Source organism: Syngnathus leptorhynchus, chromosome 10 (genome assembly GCF_054491065.1).
Source record: "Syngnathus leptorhynchus isolate UIUO chromosome 10, UIUO_Slep, whole genome shotgun sequence".
NCBI lineage: Eukaryota > Metazoa > Chordata > Actinopteri > Syngnathiformes > Syngnathidae > Syngnathus > Syngnathus leptorhynchus.
In genome coordinates this window covers 2,200,819-2,223,464 of record NC_141204.1, presented here as the reverse complement: position 1 = coordinate 2,223,464, position 22,646 = coordinate 2,200,819, and the positions used below count along the sequence as shown (strand labels likewise).

Genomic DNA, 22,646 nt, shown 5'->3' with positions numbered 1-22,646 from the left:
CGCAGCTGGAGCACGCACAAAAACACAATCCAGAGTGGATATGGAAGCGCAACTTGATACTGTAGAGGCCATGTTTAGTACCTGAAAAAAAGGCTTGAAAGGCTAAAAATGATGGAAACTGCCCCCCCCCCCCAAAAAAAAAAAATCCAAAGCAACACTACGGTAAACCCACCTGCATTGCAATTGTTAACAGATTTTTTTTGGGGTCTAGTTTCCTTTTTGGGTGTAATTCTACTTCTGGCCAATAGATGGCAGTGCAGTACTATGTTTTTGAATTGGACATTTAAAGTTTTTTTTTTTTTTTTTTAAAGAGATTAGATCAATCATCTCATCCAGATTTGGACCATTTTGATTCTGACTAATTGGGTTAGGCAAATGATTCATATTTTTAATCATGATATTGTGCCGGTCGGTCACTATATGTCGCCAGCATTGATAGATGAACAAAGACACATTATTTTTGGTAAATAAATCATTCTCAGAGCAATTAAGTGAAACTGGATAATTTCCCCTGGCACATCTGATGATAATCTCTCAGTAGGCATTCACACAAGCCTCATTCATCATTAGATTTTATCATTTAGAAATGACATTGGGCACACTGATTGGCACATTCAAAATGTGTGCGTAATATTATACGGATTCAAACATATTTCAAATACACACCTATTTAAAATACACACACACACACACTTGACGGACGGGCGGGCAGGCACTCTGAAGAGAACATGTGTTTCAAAATGATAGTTTATTTCCACAGTGATAGAACCAGTAGACTTCGTATTACCCGTTTACAGTCAGTCCGCGTGGAAGCACTGAAAAGAGTCCGACACAGTCTCCGCCCAGAGTGCGACAGACACACATACGTATGACCTTCAAATATTGTTAAAGTGCATTGGGTTAGTCATTTTTCACAATATTGCACGGCTACATGCATGTCAGTACGTAATGCTAAATGATGGCCCGTGGTTTTGTTTATTGGTTAATGATGGTGACTTGAAAATGAGCATATCTACAAACGGAACAGCAGAAGCGAGACCCCATATGGACAAAGTTCAAAGTATTATTTGTATTTTCACTCAGAGACAACACTTAATTGCCAAGCTGCCAGTATTAAACCTTGTCAGTCATTTGTTAATGGGGAAAAAAAAAAAAGTTAACAATTTTTATTTTTTTATTTTTTACTATTACTTTTGTCGCATTACTTGGAGAAAAAAAAAATTAAAGGTGGCCTTTAGTGTAAAACTGGTCTCCGTAATACCTGTCAGAACTGAGATGCAATTTCACAAGATTTTTACACAATTTGTGGCTCTTAAATAAATTAAATAAATCTGAATTAAATAGCAGTGACTTCAGCAGCCAATTTGAGGTCAAAGCAGAGCTCAAAAAGTGCAAGTATGCCTCAATGGTTAGGTGAGATGACATAACTCGGTGTTAATTCATCACACGACAACCGGCTTTCCTCTGATGTCTTTCCTCCTTGTGCAAAACGCCGCTAACACAATTAAACAAAAAAAAACAGTCAAAACAAGTTAGCCAATCCCGGCCCTCGCGCCAGCGTGAGAATTGATCGACAGTGTTTTCAGGCTTTGTGCTTTCGACTGATTGGCCGCACTTTTAAACTTGGCGAGGGCATTGATTTGGAGATTAGGGCTTTAGAGCGGCACGCGGTGGGGAGAAGGATGGCGCTGGCCTTGCTTGTTGCCGTGTTTGCCTTCCTTCCCGCCCCGTGGGCACACGCAACTTTGACACACACAAACACGCCGCATTGATTTCTGGGTTGGCATTAGCCAGCGATGAGTGACAAGGCCGAGCGGGGTGAAGTGGGGAGCGCGGGGGGGGTCGATACCCCCCCTCTTGGAGCACGTCGCGTCCAAACAAACATATTCCACCTCATGTGCAAACATATTACCCCGCCCCGCGTCCCGAGTAATCCAAACAGCTTCACGGGCTGCGTTTGAAGTTTGCTCTGTGGCTCTCCCGTTGCGTCACCCTCCATTTGATTTGTTTTTGCCTTTCTGTGCTGGATTTGTTTGGTCGGTTTGGAATACAGTTGAAACATCCAGCAGGTATTTGAACAGAAATCTTCCCGCTCAGTTACTTTCAATTTCCCTGGAATATTGTTGCCCATTGTTCGAGGGAGCGTTTGACAGTGGGTAGGAGATAAACAGAATTCAATTAAAAAAAAAAAGTGCCAGATTCTAGTCGACAGATGGAGGTGAGAGCCAAGCACCTTAATGAAGTCCTGTTAGCTGATATTTGCATGATTGCAAATTAGTCATTTGTCATCTGTTTGGCGAAACAACTCGGAATAAGCGAGAGACGACGCCAGGTGTCGGTATCGGGCCGATACCGGCCTTATTTAACGGTATCGGGTACCAACCGAAAGATACGAAAGGCAAATGAATAAATCTGACATGGAGTAAGTCCTCCTCCTCACCAGTAGGTGGCACTACACTGTGGCAGTTTGACACTGGCGGACTATCACCTGCCTCAGAAATTCATTGTTTCCAATGAAATGATGTCAAGAAAAGCATATTAGGCACACAGTGACAGAAACCTTTTGTCTTCACCGGTAAGACACTATCGCACAGTAGTCTTGACACTTTTTTTTTTTTTTGCTTTTCACTCCTGCACAGTATGACTACAACATGGACTTTAAAATGAATATGTTATTATTCATTCATTTATTTATTTATTTATTCATTTTGAGCTCAAACGGCTTTCCACTAATCTTAGCGCCGTACAATTGACTAGCAGCCAGTACGGGGTGTTAGCTGGGATGGACTCCAGCGCACCCGCCTCCCTAATGAGGACAAGGCCTATACAATACGGATGGATGGATGGACGGACGTCTTTGTAAAGCAGAGCGGGCCTCGTATTGGATCTCATTAGTGACTTTATAGTGCCGCTTTCTTCCACTGGAGCCACACATGAGTTGTTTTTTTTTTGCAAGACAGCTTTGTCTCCCACACCTAATCCACCTTTTGTGCCATGACTCACTTTGTCCAGCACAAGTTGTTTTTAGCCTCCACGCTCCACCTCCCGCGGCCCTTCAGCTACACTGTAAAGGTCGCGTCTGCGCCACCTTGAAAACGGCCAGCCGCCGCGGGGCGGAGGGGAGGGCGCGGTCGAGCGAGGGCAAGCAATATTGTGTCGTCGTGAATGGAGCAACTCAGTTAAACGACGGCAGAAGGGGACTTTTCCCAGAGGGACATTGGCACCTACGAAACCGGCAACGGGCAGGTTTTAGTGCTCAGGGCCACTATTTAATTTTTAAACGGAACAGATGGGCTGAGTGAGGTGAAATAAAAATGTGTTAAAACATTTAAAATTCTTTATTCTAACTCTGAACTCTTAATTGAATTAATTTTTTTTTTTTTTTTTAGAATTCAAGGAGTCAGAGGAGGTAAATTTAGTCCGAGTTGTGAGTGGAAGTTGCAGTCGGTTTTTGCCTAACGTTCATGCACAAGGACGTGCAGAGCATTTTTTTTTTTCTCTGAAATATTATCAAGACAATTTAAAAATAATGGACATGAAGTCGTATTGGGTGAAAAAAAAATTGCCTTAAACATCTCATGATGCTAGCAAGCCACCTCTGCAGTTCAATTCTACCCCTGAAATAAAAATATTCAGATAATCTGTCATTGGGATTTGTTTTTTGTAATATCTACAGCCTATGAATTCACTCATTATTTAACGATAAACTAATTATGAAAAATGAATAAATACTTTTGCAATACATTAAAAACATGGAGTGACACTTTGGTCACCTTTGCACTCAACGTTTGTAAAAGTGACATGAATGCAGACTTACACGCTGTGGACTTGACTTGCTACATATTTGACATATTCAGTGGCGCTGCAGCGGCCATCTTTCTCTCTCTCTCTCTCTCCCGTGCTGCATGAAGCTTCTCAGGGAATCTTTGGCTTGGGGAGACACGAGCGACCCAAAGGGGCCATCATCTTGGCCGTCTCCTTGAGCGGCTCCCGGTCGGCGTTCTCCGGGTTTGCGCCACCACGGGGCTCCGAGATGCGGCGGAGCAGAAGCGGACTGGAGACTTGCTGCCGGGGGCCGCTGTTAAAGCAAGGAAGGCCTCTGGTCGGCGGGGGCAGTTGCCTCGTCTTGCCAGCAAAAGTCTTGGAGGACGACGAGTGTCTGAGCGGCTTGACAGCGGGAAGTGACGCGGCGGCGACCGGGTCATGCCACGCAGCCGCAGGCGAGCTCGGACACCGACTCGGCCGCAGAGGGGCCGACGCATGTGACGCGAGGTCATCGAGGGGAGCGTCGGCGTCAGAACGGACCCCCGTGTCTTTCGTCTGGTCACTGCGGGCCTCGGTGGGGAGAATTTTTACTGGTCTTCCCGGGCGGAAACGCTCGCTGAAGTTGAAAGGTATTTGAAGCTGCAGGAAAGAGCAAAGAAAAATCCAAAGGATTAAAAAATGAGGATGAAATAGTCATGAAAGAGCATAACGAGGCAGACTTGGAGATGTTTTAGGATGCTGCTCCAGAAATGACACTTTTTTTTTTTTTTTTTTTTTTTGATGTCGCCCAGACATTTGAATATTTTTACAGCTGCAAAAGAAAACTCGAAAAGAAGATTAACAAGTCTGTGTTTCTTTGACTTGTTTATTTGCTCCTAACATCACAGCTGCCAGTCACCAAACTATTCCTGGAACAGGAGAGACAAAGTCACAGAGGAAGCCCTGACTCAGCACTTGGAGAGTAACCTTGGCGTGCGATTCACGTCTTTCGAGGCGCTTTGTGACGGGCCACCGCAGACCGAGTCAGAGGACCGCAAAGGCGTCTGACTCACAAAAGTGCTCGCACACTTTTTCAGCGGGAAAATGTGTCAGGATTCTCACATCATGGAAGCATCGTTGATATTTTGCACGGGCGACGATTGCCCTCCAGCATTAGCTGCTAAGTAACCAAAGTAAGACAACTTTGCAAAGTAGCCTGTACCGCGGCTCACATCATCATCAATACTAGATGATCATAGACCTGAATAGTTACCGGGGGAAGGAAAAAAAAATTAAAATCTATGTGAAAGGAAATGTTTGGCCATCTGTTTTTTTTTTTTCCTCCAAGTTGTGGTTTCAGGGAGGAAGACCAACTGAAGCTGTCACACGCGCTTTTTCCACCGCGAATCCTTAAAATATTCGTTCAACTTTGACTTTGGCAAGAAAAAAAGAAGAAAAAAAAAACAGCTTGGCAATTTAGCGTCATCCATCTGTCGACGACACCTGGTGCTAATTGGTGCTCATTTGGGAAGATTCCTGAGGAGGAGTTTGGCCTAGAACGAGCGCTGGAATTCGCCCAAAATGGCTGCTTTAAAGCAAAATGGCCGACTTCCTGTTGCATCTTTTTTTTGTGATAGGTGCTTATCCAATTTTGCATGAGTTGTTGAAATTGGTATCGGGTCAACTTTTTTTTCTCTCCATCCTGCACATACAAGTACGCAAAAGGATCAGTTACAGCTTACACTGTACATATTGTCGGATACACAACGCTGAGAATAGCATCACGAGGTTCACTCAAGTGGCTTCCACTTGATGAATAGAATAAAATAGCGGTTGATAGTTTCACGATTTCGCATCTTGTTTGCTTGTCTTTTCAACGACGTGATGACCCGCCACCAACACAATTCAGCCGGCCGGGGGGCTGCGATGATGAGCCGGTAAAGCACAACGCCGCACCTGTGACCCGCTTGACACCGACGCATTCCCACCGGACGCTGGGCGCGATGGAGGTATCTCTGACCTCCTCGCAAGGAAGCCGAGGAGGCTTATTAGATAAATCCAGTCAACGAGAGGCGATGGCGCAGCTGCTCGGGTCAGAATAAAAGCCAACATTGCACCATCAGCGTTCATCTGGCAGTGCATAAATACAGCTTCCCGATGACCCGTGACCCCGCCGCGGGGATGAGATCCTACTTAGTCGTGTTGAAGGGGGATTCTTTAAGGCACGGGCGGGCGGGCGCTTTATTTTTCGCTATGACTCTGAATTGGCCCGAAGCGATCTGAAGCTATTAACAACATGAAGTGTGTTTTAGCGCAGCCATTTCTTAAGGATGTGTGAAGATGTGAGATTGTGTGCTGGCTACTCGGGCCACTGCCTCCTGTTTCTATGCGCCACAGATGACACGCTGGCCATTGGATGTCCGAGGCCACAGCACCACCTGCTGGTACACCGGCGCATAGCATATTGAAAAATATATCCTTAATGCCACATTATATTACATGAACTAATTTAGTTTACCTTACACCTACCAAATCTATTTTTTATGTTTGTTTGTTATAGTTATTATTGTTATTAAACTAAGACTAAAATGACTAAAAACTAAAATTGATTCAAATCTCCCAAAGGACGATGAGGAAGTGTGTCATTGCGACACATACTCGGTAATCAATCAGGCAGCGCCGTGTTTCCGAGCTGGAGGAGGCCATAGTGTCCGTTGATATGTGGCTGTGAGAATGGTGACACGAATGCCCGAGCACAGCGCTCGCCCGCTATAGTGAGTCAGTCGTGTCCGACGGCAAGTTTGTTCTTGGAAAGACGACACAATTGACGTGTTCCAACAGGAGGATGTCACGTAAAAGCACAAGCAAAACCACGCATGCTGTGTTTGACGCCACTCGATGACATGGAAGAAATCAACTAAAAGCAGCATAACAGGGGTCTCTGTTTTTTTTTTTAAAATACAATTCTTTTGTAGAAAATTCTGCTTAGGCTGTAAACTGAAGACCCCCTATATGGACAAAAGTCTTGGGACACTACGACTTCCATTTGCACTTGCTTAGAGATGCAATGGTGTCCCAATACCTTTGCCTGATCCAAACTCAACGCACAAAATGAATGCAAAACAGTGAAGACAAAAAAAAATAAATGAATCCTAAATTGAAAGTGAGCGCACCAAATGCATGCAGATGGAGGAGGGGCATGCTTGACGGTTAAGACGTTAGAGAGAGGTTCTACTGTACCAGGCCCGGTCAGTGAAGTAATGCACTAGGTGCTCCACTCCTTGCCACAGTCATTACGTGTGGGCAGGCAGAGTTAAGAGGGGAAGATGAGGAGAGGAGGCGTTAAAAAGATGAAGGAGTCACAGAGAAGAGAAGAGAAAGGCAAAGAGACTTGCTGAGGTCGGAACAAATTCCACAGCAGGATTACTTCACGTTTAGAAGAAGGTCACAAATGTAGCCAATGAACAATTGATAACATTCAAAATGATGATAAGATAGATGAGGTAGATTAAGGTTTGGCGGGGGGAGATATTTGGTTGTCGATTCTAAACACTGGTCGAGGCCATTTTTACGTGAAAATAAATCAGATATATTTTTGTGTTTGAAATCCGAGGTAAAAGTTTCCCTGGCTCCCACCTCTTTTGTAGCGCTTAAGAGTGCACTAGGTGTTGGGAGAATGAATGCAGCAGTGATGCATTTGTCAAAAGAAAAAAAAATGCTGATAAAAAAATAAATAAAGATCTCAAGCGCATTTGGCGATGCTGGAATAACCTGAGGTGTTTGAACGATGTGGCGAATTTATTTCCCCTTCCCTCCTGATTGAAAAGAGCACAGTGTGGCTTTTATGTTTTTCTTCCCACTTTTTAGCTGCTGGCACGTTCATTTTCTGTTCTTGATCTCCTTTAGCGCGGCGTCACCATCGGGAGAACCCTGGTATGCCTTGTTTTTTTATTTTGATAACGGATGAAAAGTCTTGCTATAAAAGGTTATGGTCGATAACAGAATAATCGATCGGCGACAGATCTCAGCGTGCGTTTGGGGAAACAAAGATGATCTGCGCAAAAACAATATAAAGGCAGGAAATTGCGGGATGAGATGACTTTGTGCTTTTAAATGGCTGTTCGGGTGAAAACAAAAAGGCACTTTAGCGTGTTAGTGACTCACTCTGTCTGCGCTGGGGCATGCCGGAACAGGTCACGGCCTGGTGCTGTGCCTGCCACGGGGGCGGCGAGGGGGTGGGCAGCACACCCTACGCAGAGACAAAAAAAAAAAGCATGACGAAGCGGGACACGCACACACACACGCACACACACGCGGCGGGAGGATGAACAAAAGCACATACGGGCAAACTGACACGCACATTTTCTCTGACCAAGTGAAAAATTCACATTTCCATCCACAGATGTCAGCTGTCAACGTGACAGCTGACATGACGGCTTTCACAAGCTCAGACAGCAGGTGGAGACACATTTTCGCCTACATTTGTGTCCATCTAGTTTTTTGTGTGTGTGTGTGTGGGGGGGGGCAGTTAATGATCGCAAGGAGCTTACACACACGAACACAAAGAAGCAGTCCCCCAGAGCGATGCAAAGTGAGACAGCGCTGCGGTCATCACGTCGAGACGGCAAATCAGACTCTTTTTAAATCGAGAGAGGAAATGAATTGACTTCCCGGGAGAGCCGGGGGTCCTCCTGCTGAGTCCTGTTGGAGGAAGGATGGAACCTTCGCTTTTGTCAATGAACACACGGAAAGCCTTCATTAACAAGAGGGTGTGTTTGTGTGTGTGTGTGTGTGAGGTCTTTGGCGAGCAATAGTTTCCTCCATCTCCTCGCAATGGCTGCCTTTAGCACTTCCCTAAATGGTTGATGTTTGACATTTCAAGGTTGAAAACGTCACGCTAAGAACTCGCTTATCTAGTGGTACAAGAATACTTTGTCACATGATCATCCCGGTGCTCTATTATATTTTTATTGCACCCATGAACAATGACGAAGGGGACTGTCAAGGAAGAAGCTGTTAAGGCTGGAACTGTGAATATTTGAGAGTCCTACCAGCAGATGGTGGAGGCTGATGAAACAGGACACAAATTCAAAAGCAAAGAAGGGAAGGTTTGACTGTGATCTTACATCACATCAAGAATTTGGGGCACTAATTTTTCCCCTAATCACTAACTCAACTCTGACTCCCATTTCCTGTGCACATGTTTTCAGGAATGTGTCATGGCGACATCAAGCTCATCAAAGAAGATGATGACGAGAAAGCAAGTGAGAGGATGCTTTCAAAGGAATCCGAGGCCGCGTTTATTGTCTCGGCTTGTTGCCCCAACGCACTTTTGAGGCCATAACAATGAGCATGGAGCGGAAAAATGAATAAAAAGGCGCGTTCGCTAAGCTAAATCTCGATACGTAGCGCTCATTCCAATTTGCAGGAGTATCTCATTGGCGCTATATTTAGACGCACGCGTAATGCCCTACATCCCAAATTACAAATATCGCACCAGCCTCCCGTTTTGTTTGCTGAACATCTGAGTGAGCAGCAAAAACATTTCCCCCCGCGCTCATGATTGCCTCTGGGAGTCATTCAAGAATATTGTTTTTTTTTTTTTCTTTCCCTACACTACAATTGACAGTTAAGTGGCAGTTAGAGCCGCTCGTCCCGCTGTGACAACTGTTCCCGCCGTTTGTCCCACAAACGTCTAAATTGTACCCGACATAAATTTGGACTGAATTAGACTGCGGGCAGATGGGAATGGCTTGACTGGGGATTTGTTGGCAAAAACTTGAGAAAATGTTAGAAATGCTCATAAATGAATTGTATTTTTTCTTTCTTTTCCCCCCTCGACATTATTCAAGTCCAAACTTTTCTCATGTCTGTTAACGCGGTTAAAAGTTATCAGGATCCCCCACTGAGAGCAAGTGGTCTCCACTTGCCGGTCGCCCCGGCAACAGTGAAACCACACGCTACTGTGCGTGGCGGGGGGGGGCGGGTTGGGGTGACAGCGTGTGCTTCGGAAGCTCAACCACTCCAGTTTATTAGGGACCGAGCAGCTGGCTCTGCAAATACCCTTTTCTGTATTTTTAGAGGTCTGGGAAAAAACAAAGTGGCTATATTTTAGCCTCCGTATAATCTGTCAGCACGTTAGCACTTTTGCCTCATCACGACACTTCCCGTCTGCCTCTTTCACTCATTCATCTCCTCCATATTTTTTTTTTCCTCCCCTCGGCAACACAAACAGCGGCCTCGCGGCCCGCCCCGGTTATTAAACGTGTGACAAGCCGGCTGACAAGCTCATAAAGCGTCCTGGGCTGCGAGGTCAAAGCTTGGCACCCCGTGCCAAACACAAAAGTTGATGAGTGACTCAGCGATTCGTGGTGGAGATGACTACCGCCCTTCTGTGTGTGGTGCACATTTAATAGTGAAGCTAAGAAAATAAAAGGAATAGTGACTGGGCGTGGATAATATGTGGACTCACAGCGTGAGCCGGGGTTCTCCATTGTGTTTGGGTGGCCTTGTCACACGGGCGCTGCAGTCGCTTGTCCCCTGGCGGTCGTAGAAGCGACGGCGCCCTCTGCCTTTGACACTGGCACCGCACCTGACGCTCTTGAGCCAGCTGGGGAGAAGAAAAAAAAAAAGTCCGGGAGTGAGAAGTTGATTTTACTGGGGGGATTACGTGAACATGGACTACTGGATCGAATAACTAGCTCAGCAATAATTGCCCGGGCTGCTCGGGAGGCAAACCAAAATCTTTAAGAGAACAAATGGAAATCTAGTGAAAGCAGGCTCGTGTCGTTTTGTGTTTCAACGAGCCGGGTGAGCAATGAGGCTGACCTAAAGTCATCTATTAAATAATATACAGCCTGATATGTCTTTGTCCGAGATTCTTTTTGGCTGTGAGTTAGATTCTTTTTTTTTTTTTTTTTTTTTTTTTTTTTTTAAATGTTTGCCGTTAAACTTACAAGCTACATTGTGGAAATGAACAGCTGCATTATAATCTGTGTCAATTTAATGGAGTGGCAGTAGTTTCCGCAAATGCTTCATTAAAACACGCCACAAATTTTTAGGATCTGTTTTTATTTGTTAAAGCCCAACTGTAGCTCCTTATTCAACTCCCAACTGATAAATCACCTTTTGAAGCAAGGACTCATGAGTTTTGAGCAAAATCTTGTCAACTTTATGTGGGTGACCATCTAGGAAGTCAGCAACCCATTGGCCGGGACACCAGAACACGTGTTGCATATTTGTTTACGCCAACTGCAGACAGACGCCAATATCATTGGAATTCTGCTCAGTCCAATTCTTCTTTGAACTCACTCTATATGCAATCCCGCCATTCCTCCTTCCTTCCTTCCTTCCTTCCTTCCTTCCTTCCTTCCTTCCTTCCTTCCTTCCTTCCTTCCTATCTGCCTGTTGAGGGTGACGCCGCGGCAATATTGCTGTGGAGAATCAGCTGTTTAGGTGCTAACTCTAATTGGGAAGGCTCGCCAAGCCTGGATTTGACATTTGCGGTATTTGCGGCCGCGGATTTGAATATGTCAGACGGCTGTACAGTTGTTTGGCTAACAAGGGAGAGTCTCTTCAGACCACTAATGAGTGTTAGGATGGCGAGCGGGGGTTATTGGTAGCCGGTGGTGGGCGCAAGGCAACTTGCGGCGGCCACTTCTCGATTTTATGGGTGCCGTGGAGAGTTGCGCCGTCCGCCTCCGACTTCGGCATGCTTTGCGGCAAGTACTGATGACGTTTCAGACAGAGGGGGAAACTTGGCTGTGCTTCATTTAACGGGGGCCAGAATGGACGATTTGCAATTACAGCAAAAATGTTCATGTTTGAAACGTTTTGAAATACACACAAAGAAACTCTGCCCTTGGTTAACATTTTCCAAATAAGAAAACGTTTTCATGTCAAATAAGTACTAGGCTCAATATTAATATCTTTTTTGTTTGTTTGTGTGAGTGTTTTCCACCCAAGATTGAAAAAAAACAAAAACCCAGAAATCTAAGAGAGCATTTCCAGGGAATGAATGTGGGGAAAGAATGCTGGAGCCATAAAGCGGCCGTTTTACCGCTTGTTCCCGCTGATGCTGCTGTAGCTGCTGACACTGCAGAGTGAGCTGAACGATGGTCTTGTCTCGACTCCTGAGTTCTTCTCGGAGCGCGTGCACCTCCTTCAGCAGCTCCTCAAACTGCAGACGTGCACATGTGCTCGGTATGTGTACAAGTTTTACAGGAGTGGAAATGGGATCAAATTGTGTTTTTCTTACCTGGGCTACACCGTTGGAATTGCCTTCAATCTCCCCCGCAACATCTGCTGTCGAGTCGGCCGTATCCTCCAGCTGGAAGCGGAGAAAAGTACACGGTGAGAAGCGATCAATGACAGTTGCTGTGGGGCACGCCTCGAGAGCAATGTCGAGAGGTGGAATAATTTTACTCCTTCACACATACGCCGCCCCCCCGCCACCACCTATCTCGCCGGCCTTGGACTGCCAGGCAGCGGTGACACAGACCCCGTGGCGCAATCTCAGAGTATACTCTACGCATTTATGTCTCCAGGAAGCATAAATGTCATCTTGCTGCTTGAGTAAATGCGCTAATGGACTTGGATTTTTTTTTTTTTTTTTTCCTTTTAGCCAAAAGGTAATTCAGAGGTTGAGCATGATGATAGGGCAACTTATTTGCTAGACAAATGATCACGCATTCATCCGCGTTTGGGGTGCACGCATAACAATCATTGGGCAGAAGGCTATCATTTCGTTTGTAAACAAAGAAGGTTTGGCCAATCAAGCGGCCAGCGAGTGGATTCGTTCAACAACAACAGAACTCGTTCCAAGGATCTTTTGATCTGGCTCTCTGTCACCATCCTCTCGTTCCGCCGACAGAAACTCAGTTATTGATTTCCTCACACTGGCACGTCAAAGGCATGCCGGCACAAAGGGAAAAAAGCCGATGGAAGAATGAGGGTCGGACCTGCAGTAGGTTTTTCAGCCTGAGCAGTTGGTTCTTGACCAGGGTGCAGTCCTGGGTCATGAGCTCCAGCGAGAGCTCATCGGGCACGGGCGCGTGGTTGTTTCGCCTCGCTTCAGAGTGGGGGGCTTGATAGGACATCCTTGAAGACTTGAGCCCATCGTAGTGATGGAAGAACGGTGCCCTGAGAGAATCAAAGTTAATCGAGTCATCATTTTTGGTGAAACCGCAATCCATCATCGGTTGCAAATGTGCGTTTTTTTTAACCAACCTGCCGTCGCGCTCGGGTCCGTTCCAGCGTTGATGCCGACGCCGCTGTCCCTGTCGGCGGGGCGCGCTCTCACCGTTGGACATTCTGTCAAAGTCTACCACAAAAGTTCAGAACACGATGAGGAGCGAAAAAGAAAATCGTGACTGCCTTTAAAAGCAAACGGTTTGAGTTTGTTGTGAGAGATGAGACGTGCCAAGGTAGGAATTTGTTTTTCAGGCAGCTTTCAAACACACGCGCACGTAACACAAACTATCATATTTTCTGAATACGCCTGTACACATTGCAAATGCTCTAAAATATCAACATGCACATCATCATCTTTCCATCTCTCTCCTCGCTAGGCAAACACACACACGCAAAAAAAAATCTGTGAACATCAGTTTCATTTCTAAGAATGAAAAAAAAAAAAAAAAAAAAGGACAGTGAGTCTTTGGAAGGGTAGAGCATGAGAAATGAGTCACGGCTAAGGGAAAAACTGACAAATAATAGAGGCTGACGCCCCCCTTAGAAAAGCCAGGCCTACAGCAAAGAAGGGAGACAGCGAGAAAAGATCATCATCATCGTAATGGAAATGCTGCTGCTTAAAATACTTTACCCAAAGTGTCACCGCACAGCCCGTTTCAAAGTCAAGTGTTACATTCCGGCAACCTTGCAGAATCCCCGTCGTTAAAGGAGCCAAACAATGGGGGAAAATATTCCAGCGAGGAGATGTCCGCCAATTTAGGATGGCCCTGACAGTCAGAAGGCAAAATCCAGAGTCTGGCTACTTCTGCAGGGGAACTCCCAAGGAGGAGACTGCTGGTCCAACTTTAGGGGAAACTCTGCGGCCTCCGCTGGTTTAAAAGAAAATGTCACGCGCGAGCTTCCCATCCGGTTCTGATCTAGCTCCCCGAGTCTTCCCTTTTGCCTTCTTCCTGTTATGTGGCAGAGTCGGGGAGGAAACCAAGAATGGAGCAAAGGGAGGGCCGGCGGAGGCTCCGTCGGCAAAACAATACCGCCTTCTTCATCCGGGCCTTGTGGGCCGGGTCTAAAATGGACTCCTTTAGCCCCGTCTCACTTTCAGTGTGCCTCTTGTGGTACTTGGCCCGAGACGCGGGGCTATAAATAAGGACACTTGCCAAAAAAGGAGCAGGAATGGAAAGCGGCACGCCAGTCACATTCCTCCCCGGGTGAATATCCCCTCGCTGGTCTGGGACTGTTTACAAACTCAACGGCGGGCTGCAGAGCGAAGCTGCCTGCGACCCGCAGCAGCATCAAAAAAAAAAAAAAAAAACACACACACGCTACGTGACACTGTTAGCTTCATTCGATTCGCCTTTGAGGTCATTTTGGTGTTGCAACTGATACGAGTAAGGGCAAAACAAAAGCAGCCTCTCGGCATTAATGGAATCCAATTCGGCAGCGCAGCCGTCCGCAGCGAGCGCCCGAGTGAATTACGCCGCAACGTTTTCACCTTTTGTGGAGCTAGATAGGGAGAGAGGGAGGTCGTGTTGGCTATCGGCAAATTTGGGAAAATCTTTTCCAATATGGCCCCTCCCAATTCCCGCCCCGACCATCTTTTGTTTGACACGCTCACATATTCCATCAGCATTAGCTAGCGCACGTATGGTCCGAGGCATCTCCGTGATTCGATTTAGTGCTCCCCGAAGGAGGCCTCGTCATACATAGCGGGTTGCGCTGTGTCAGAGACATTCCACATCAGCCGGCGCGATAAACGAGCCGGGCAGGAGCGGCCGAGCCGAGTTTGCGACGGGAGCGAATTATCGTCATAATAGACGACGGGCGAACCTCCTGCCTTTATTCTCTCGCGCACGGGATAAAGCTGCCGGCGCAATCACCATGACCCGATTACCTTTGACGCTTGCAGTTAAGCCATTCTGCTCCACTTATGAAGAGGCCGCAATTTGATGGCATTCGCTGAGCGCCAACAAAAGGCTGCGATTGTGCTGACGTCACGGGGATGTGAAGTAGCACTAAGAGGCGCTCAACTAATCACCTTATTACTCCCGTCAAGGCAATGAAAACGTCTGCCGCCGCGCCTCCACATTCATCGCGCGTGCGCTTTTCATCTGTTTGCGCCGACACGCTCCAGACAGCTGGCAACATCCTCTTCGATGCAGGTTCGCTGCCGAACTGTCATATGCAGCGCCACAAATAGTCTATAAATAACTCTTCGGCGAGCACGTACACCTCGCAATAGACCTTCAAACAGATGTCGCACGGATGCCCGTGTTCTATTGCAGGACAACAAAGAGCGTGAGCTCACCATGCAAACCGTCCTCTGGGAGGTCCACGTCCAGCATGAGGTCATTGTCATCTACTTCTTCAACCCCTGGGCTGAGCAGATTGTTCAGGATATCCTGAGGATCACAAACAAACAAAAGAAGGAAAAATGTTAGAAGCTCATTGCAGGCACATCATAATCACATAATTATATATTTTTCAATTACATTGTTTCCCTTATATATACAGCATAAGAAACAAATCTGTAGGTATTGCTTTGGCACCATCTAGTGGCGAGTTGAGGAACCTCATGTCATGCTTTTTTTTCTTTCTTTTTTTTTTTTTTACCAAAACATTTTACGCCTTTCTATACAAAATTATACTCGTGGTGAGACAAAAGTAACACTAAACAGAATCCATTTGGCAAATAAAGTCTGAAAGACAACACATTTGAAAATGCCCAAACAATAATGTGTGCATTCTAAAATGCCCACCACCCCTCTGGAGCATCATGGAAATGTGATCAAGCCGCGCTTGCCCACACAGTCATTTTGCACAAAGCCATTTGCACAGAGTCAGAGCCAAATATACCCATAAGACAAAGAAGGAGCCATTTCAAATGCAGGCAGAGATTTGTAGAAGCGTTACGGAGGCACATCGCCACCCGGTGGACAGATTGTATTACAACATTACAGCGTTACAAGTTGCTGGAAAAATGACCACATTAAATAATGACTCAAATGATGATTAGCAATTTGTGTTGTCAATTAGCCACATTATTGGACTGCCTATGGCCTGTCGAGCTCAATTCAAGACCAAAAAAAAAACTTTTCTGTCCCTCTCTTTGATCGAGTCAAACGTCCCCATCACATGCTGTAAGTGCTACAAAGACGCGGCTTATTATACAATTCATAATCTGGCTTCCGGAAAGCTCTTTACGCGTTCCCGAGTTCCGGCGCCATGGTACGTGAGCGGCTGGCAATGCTATTAAAGCACGAGCTGCGGCTGGGGCAGCATTCCTCTCCGGGATAACCTCTTTGCCTAATGAGGAAGGAGGTGAATGAGTCGTGGCGGCGGCCTTCCGCAGCAGCCAATCAAATCTTGAGCGAGAGCGATGTACGGCACTATTTAGAATCTTTATGGATGGATTGGTATTCGTTTTGAAAGTGAGGAATCGAGATTTAGTTTGTTTGTACCATTAGTCTGCTTTCTGGCTTTTTATGTATAACATCATAAATACAAGAGTGGATTACAAAATCTCTTTGCAGGTCAAATGTTTCAAAATAAGCAGCAACCTCATTAGGCTGCTTTTTGGGCCAACTTTTCACCAAATAAATTGTAATCGCCCCGCTCGGTTCAATTTCTAAGCGGTTCGCGAGGTCGTCCTCTAATCTCTATAATTACAATTTGACTGAGCCAAATTACGCAGATGACGACCGCTTTTACATCCGAGTGGGACTCACCATGCTGTTGAGCTCAGAGTCGTCATACAGATCGGACGGATACGTCTCGCCGGGCCCTGCGAGAGGTTCGAGACCTTCTTCGTCCCACATGTAGGTTCCTCCGGAGCTGTTGGAGGGCGAGAGCTCCAAGGATGAAGCCCGGCAGACATCGCCTTCCTCGGCCGACTTCACAAGTGCTCCTTGGGAGTCCTGCATGGGGCTTTCGTCATTGTGACCTGGACGTAATGTTAAAAAAGATAAAGTCAGATAAACAAGTTCAACGTGAGGATGTTGGGGGTCGATTGATTTACCTGCCAGATCCCAGTCGGTGGTCTCATCGAGAAAGTGATTGGTCTTGTCGTCGTGAGCGTCGCCGTCACTGAAAACATCCCCGACGCTGTCCAAGTCATCTAAAAAGTCCTCGCTGGTGTTTCCTCTGTCGAAGGACGAAGCAGAAGACAAGGACATGTCTTCCGGACCGTCACTAAGAACCTGATCGGAGTTTGGCCGCAGAACACTGCTTTCTTCTTTTGCTCCTCCATCAGTGGGATTTTGATCCGTGTCTTCGTGACAGTTTGAGTCTTCATCCTTTCCAGTGGGCTCAGCATCTCCACCTGGAGGAGTGGGTGAAGCTTTGATGGCTCCTTTAACCCAGCCTGGAAGTATGGTCTTCTGCTGCTTGGCCTGTGCAGGTTTGGTCTGTCTGAAGCCCAAAGACCCCCCACTCGTCCCCAATAACTTGTTCAAACCGCAAGTGGAGAGCAGCGGCTTCTTCAGAGATCTGGGTGTGGACGGCGCCGTCGACGGCGCCGCTAGCAAAGAGGCAGCCGCGGGCGCTCGGCTGTACTGCACACCTCCGGTCCCACCGCCGGAAGATGCAGCCCCTCCGTGGCCGACGCGCAGAGCCCCGAGTCCTAAACTTAAGCGTCCGTTGCCGACTTGCGGGGCTTTGAGCAAACTGCTCCTGGGTGGTCGAAGTTGAGTGTTGGCCAGAGGTTTGGCCAGTTCTACGGCCCGGTTGAAAGAGAAGGAACGTATCATGGGCTGGCTGTTGGGAGACGGAATCTGCTTGAAGTGCGTGAAGCTGTTTGAGCGCACCATCTTGTCTAGCTCCAGAGTCTTCAGGCTTTCGCTGGACTGGGAAAGGCGCTCTTTGGAGCTGCTTCTCGGCGGGCCCGAGGAGAACTTGGGCTGTGCCAGGCGGGACTCTGAGTCGCTGCGGTCTGCTTTGGGGGCGCCGTTGAGAGCGCTTTGGCCCATTTTGATGCCATCTTTGGGGGCGACTTTTAAGGCCTGCTTGGGAGCGGCTTTGGGGCTCGATGCCGCCGCCACCACCAACGGCGCTGACCTCCGCATGATCGGCGTCCCCGGGGAGCTACTCTTTCCCTCCTTTGGCATGGAGGGAAGTTGTCTAGTCTTTTCCTTGCCTCCATCCGGCGGGCTGGTGAGGCTGGAGGGGGCTCCCCCTTCATCTCTCCTCCATTTCAGGGAAAAGGGAGACGTTCGGATCGTACCATTTGGGCGTGTTCCAGCGGGAGGCGTCTTGGCATCCTGGGTGGACGAACCATTGGTCAAGGGTCCGGCTCCGGCACTTGCGGAGCGCCCGCCAAATTTGGGCAGTCTTGACACCATGGCAGAGCCGCTTGATACTTTATCTTCCATTAGATGCCGTCGGAGACATTGATGAGTCTGGACTCACGTGCGGCTAGAGCAAGAAAAAAAAGCCCCAAATAGCGATCGTTTAGTTTCGCAAGCGAGACTCAAACGCTTCAACCACCTCGGAAAGAATTCTCGAACGAAAAACATAGGCTACAGAGATGGAAGGATGGAGCGCTTGCATGTCTGCGTCTGAAAGCCTGCTCGCCACAAAGAGAGCATTTAGTATTCATGGGGCTGCTTTCCAAGGTGACTTAAGACTTGGTAGCAAAGTCCAGCCCACCTGCTTTCACGCTGACTCATTTAAGAACCACAGTTTGCAAATTTGGATATGATCAATATTTATTTCATATATATATGTCTATTTTTTTTAACCAAACTGACAGACTGCCTATTACTACTACTGTTTTTATTGTTCAGGAAATCTAATCCATATTTAATTTATCCTTTGCAGCCGTGTGGGTGGGGGAGGGTGGGGGTCAACGTGGATGTCGTGCTGCCCCACATTCCCGTGCACAAACACACGTGTCGACAATCAGTCGCACTCCGCCGCTGGCATCGAAGCGTCTGACAGTCCTAATCCGCACCAATAAACACACATGGGGAAGCGCGAGTACGCAGAGACACGCTCTCTCTCAAAAAAAAAAAAAATCAGGTCAACATGCCTAGACAGGGCCACCTCCAAAGCCTCTTGCCCCCCCTGAGGTCTTTGCGCCGAACGAGTCCAAATGGCCGTTTGACCGTACAAGTTTTGAACGGGCGTTTATGTGGGTCGCCTCACTCATCAGCGCCGAGCGTTGATTCTCCGACGGGTTGACACACATTCTGAGGTGGGCCACTAAAACGTGTGTGCCATCTGTCAAACCTCTGGCCACTCCCACCTTCTAGGACTACACAGATGATGCTACCAGCGCTAACAGAAATCTCACAACAAGAAATACAGCCAAGAGTTCAAAGTGAAACAAAGCATTGAAACAATTCAATGATTCAAATAGCTCCATTACTTTGGACGCGGGCATTAACAGCAAACAAGTACAGCTAAATATACACAGCAAGATAAAACAAAATGGCTGAATACAAAGCCAAAGGGTCAACTCGGCCTCTCACCTTTCAAAGTGAGCGAAAGCCCTCCAGCCGGCATCCGGTCATGCGGAAAGGCCGGCCGGCCGGCTCGCCGCTGTGCTCCCCGTGAAGCGATTAACGTTTTGCCGGTAGAGTCGGCTAATAGAATGAGGCGGCACTGACGCCGGCCTAATGTGCACAGAGTGAAAACAACACCGAGCTGAGCGGGGCTTCCGATGCTTACCGACGCTAATCCAATGAGACGCCGAGGACGGCGGCCAAGTAGAGACGAGGGCAGGGTGTGGCACCCGAGAGCACGAAACTTAAAAAGCTAAATATATAAATACAACCTCGCCCTGGGGCTCTTAAAGCGAACCATTCTCTTCCCGCCAGCATCGAAACTGAAAGCCCGCCGACCGGTAACTGGTATTCTATGTCTGGCGGGGGGGACATAAATGTTTAACTGTAGTCACATTCTGCTTGGGGACAAAAACAAAGTCGGCGCGACATAAATCATTCAATTTCCAGATTTGGCTTCAAGGGGAAGCGACGTAGAGGTGAAGTCACATTTGCTTCAAGCGCTTCCTGTTCTCATGTTACGCGTCAGGCAGAAATCATACGCGGTGTCACCCACGTCGTATTCCGGAAGCACCCGAGCGACTGTCTGCTGCTATCTGACCTTGACTTGAGCTCCGCTGATGAGATTAAAGTGCATTTAGGGGCCGCGTTTAATTGTCACATTCTGTCGGCCGCGCAAGGATTGGAGAAGTTAAGCTGTCCTAAGCAAGGGGCCATCGCTGCCAGCTTCTTCTACGCTCATCATTTTGAGTAGACTTAGGGGGGGTTGAAGGATGCTGGAGGAGCTGCTGGCGACGTTCCAAACTCGTTAGAGAATCTTTCACAAGCGTAACTTTTCAGTCTTTTAACATCTGCGGACTTATCCAGGGAATGAAGACGTGATCAGCGAGGCTAAGTTTAGCTCAGATGAAAGAGCGCATGGAGAGTGAAGTAAAAGCGACCTTACACAAAGCTTCGGGTACTTACACAACACACAGGCACATTGCGGTTCGTGATCTCGTGTCAAATAAAATCTCTACATCAATGCATAGGAGACATCAAGGTAGCCTGGTGAACTAATCATCCCATGGTTTTTTTTTATTTTTTTTTTAGAGATGCTTGTTTGCATTCAACTCCTCTGGGACATATTTGCTTGCAGTTGTCGTGCCTTTCCTTTCATTGAAATGAAAGGAGGTCCAATGAAAGCTCATCCCCACGGATGGTTTCATATAATAAATGTGCTCTTTTCAGAGGACTTCTCTCACAATGCTGTTGCTTCTTCATAATACTAAGCAGACAGGTTAGATTACAAAGGTTAGGCTCGGAAGACCGCATCAAAGGTTCCAAAACCAGAACTGCAACCAACACCAATGACAAACAATACTTAAGTTGGAAAGGCACCAAATTGTTTGTTTGGTATCAGAGAGAACAGTGAGGGATGAAATATGACAACACACCGAAGGGAAGATCCCTTGTTCAGGGGAAAAAAAAAAAAGTGATATTCACCCTCACATTGGAGATCTTGAATGCAAGTTGTTGTGCAGTCTGGAGAGATTCAGCTGTTTGCTGCTCCGTGGGGGAATCCGATTGTAAAAAACACTCCCAGCCAAGGTGACGTTCCACAAGCCAAGCTGACAGGTGTGTGCACAACACACATGTGGATTTCACAAAGACTTTCTCACTCTACCAAGGCCATGCCAGGCCGCACGCCGATCTGCTGACGTGTTGATGTCACGTCGCTTTCCACCCCAATGGATCTTAATGAAACACACTTTTCATTGACAGTAGCTGGTATAAAAATATGAAAAGGTGACGTATGACGACCTTGGGTTATATATGAACTCAAGCCAGCCATATCTAAATTTACAACATGAGGGCAACAAGGTGGAATGCGAGTCATCTTTGGTTACTCTTTAATCACGACACGTCCTGCATACTTGGCAATTTGATGGAATTATAAGGCCCAGTTGACTATGTTGGGATACAACGTAAACATGAAATATAGCACCTGAAAGTCCCACGGAAGAGCTGCAAAGATATTTGCAGGAAAGGCCTCCTGCTGAGAGCTGTTTCTAATATTTTGGTGACCTAATATAGCCACATTTGCTATGCAGTTATGTCAGACTTTGTACTTCTCCAAACAATATTGTACTTCTTACTGTGCAGTTTATTTTACAAACTAATGTCAAAAGCTGGTCACGGTACTGTGACAAATTCCACTGATTTCTATCGAGTGACGTCAGCAAATCACATCGTACTTATATCTATTTAAAAGACACAAAAGCGGGCTTTGCAGAGTAGCGAGCAAACTAACAAATGCATAAAAGACATTTGAATCATGAACAAGTAACATAAATGTACTTACTCGGTTTAAAAGCACATAAGGATGTCAGTAAACAGTCCTCTTGTTTCTTGAAGATGCTAGCTTGGTTAGCCCATAGCAACTTGTCAGCAAGTTTAATTGAACAAAATCGATATTATTCTACGCCCAAACAAATCTGGTAGAAGAACCGCGATAGTCGTGGAAAGGAGGAATCAGGCGTTGCGGGAAGTGGAAAAATAGAAATAGTGGGAAGTAGAAGCCGAGCTCCAGACGGATGCTTCCAATCAACACACAAAAACACAGCGGCGTCCGTCCGTTACTTCTTCCTCCAAAGCCGAGCTCAGCGCGCCATGTTCGGATTCCGAAAGCCTACAGTAGAGCTGGAGAGAAGCCCAAACCGAGAAGAATAAATACATTTAACAGGGGGGGGAGCGAGAAGCTCGATTTGAAATTCCAGTGCGAACACCCGACTATGAACAGCACTAGCGACCTCCGGAGGATCCACTCACGACATCCTCCATCAGCTGTGGCGGGGCGGAGCGGAGCGAGTCTGTCATCGGACACACCCAACTCCTTACGCCGAGAAAAGATAGTCCGTTCATAAAAGGTTGAACTTTATTTTCATGAATATAGCATCATCAATATTTTCCTAATTTTATTTTCATGGGACCAAACTGGTTACCGTAGACGTCACGTCACTGGGAATTGCAAAAATATAATTTGAATGGCTACAATTTAAAAAGTAACCACCAGAGGGAGCTAAACTGTAATTGTAAATATCAACCACTAGAGTGCAGCATTTTTACTTTCTTTTCATCACATCATGATAGGTGCAACTAACAAGGGCGGAATAATGGGATTGCTCTGTTTCACTTGTGATTGATTCATTACCCTGAGGAAAAAAACTGATA

The 22,646-nt window shown here is 46.8% G+C and overlaps 1 protein-coding gene across 3 annotated transcripts; it reads right to left on the bottom strand.

Moving 5' to 3' along the window:
• Window positions 1–211: 211 nt before the first annotated feature.
• Window positions 212–22,287, bottom strand: ccser2a (coiled-coil serine-rich protein 2a). 3 transcript variants are annotated; one of them, XM_085921961.1, is made up of 11 exons: window positions 21,778–22,287; window positions 20,919–21,043; window positions 16,949–18,342; window positions 16,659–16,873; window positions 15,239–15,332; window positions 12,973–13,066; window positions 12,705–12,885; window positions 12,002–12,073; window positions 11,804–11,923; window positions 10,217–10,354; window positions 212–4,404 (listed from the first exon to the last, which is right to left on the bottom strand). In XM_085921961.1, the coding sequence occupies exons 3-11, from the start codon at window positions 18,297–18,299 to the stop codon at window positions 3,916–3,918; spliced, it is 2,754 nt and encodes a 917-aa protein (XP_085778087.1). In that variant the 5' UTR covers window positions 18,300–18,342; window positions 20,919–21,043; window positions 21,778–22,287; the 3' UTR covers window positions 212–3,915. The 3 variants fall into 3 exon arrangements, with proteins under 3 accessions (XP_085778087.1, XP_085778086.1, XP_085778088.1); XM_085921962.1 differs by lacking the exon at window positions 20,919–21,043 and adding an exon at window positions 7,909–7,993 and having other exon boundaries at window positions 4,177–4,404; XM_085921960.1 differs by lacking the exon at window positions 20,919–21,043.
• Between the last annotated feature and the right edge of the window lie 359 nt (window positions 22,288–22,646).

Excerpts from the sequence above, each read along its gene's own strand:
- ccser2a (XM_085921961.1), bottom strand. The coding sequence starts at position 18,299 with ATGGAAGATAAAGTATCAAGCGGCTCTGCCATGGTGTCAAGACTGCCC. Across the intron at positions 15,333-16,658 it reads ACTCTGAGCTCAACAGCATG|GATATCCTGAACAATCTGCT; the intron begins GTGAGTCCCACT and ends TGTGATCCTCAG. Across the intron at positions 12,886-12,972 it reads GGACCCGAGCGCGACGGCAG|GGCACCGTTCTTCCATCACT; the intron begins GTTGGTTAAAAA and ends TGATTCTCTCAG.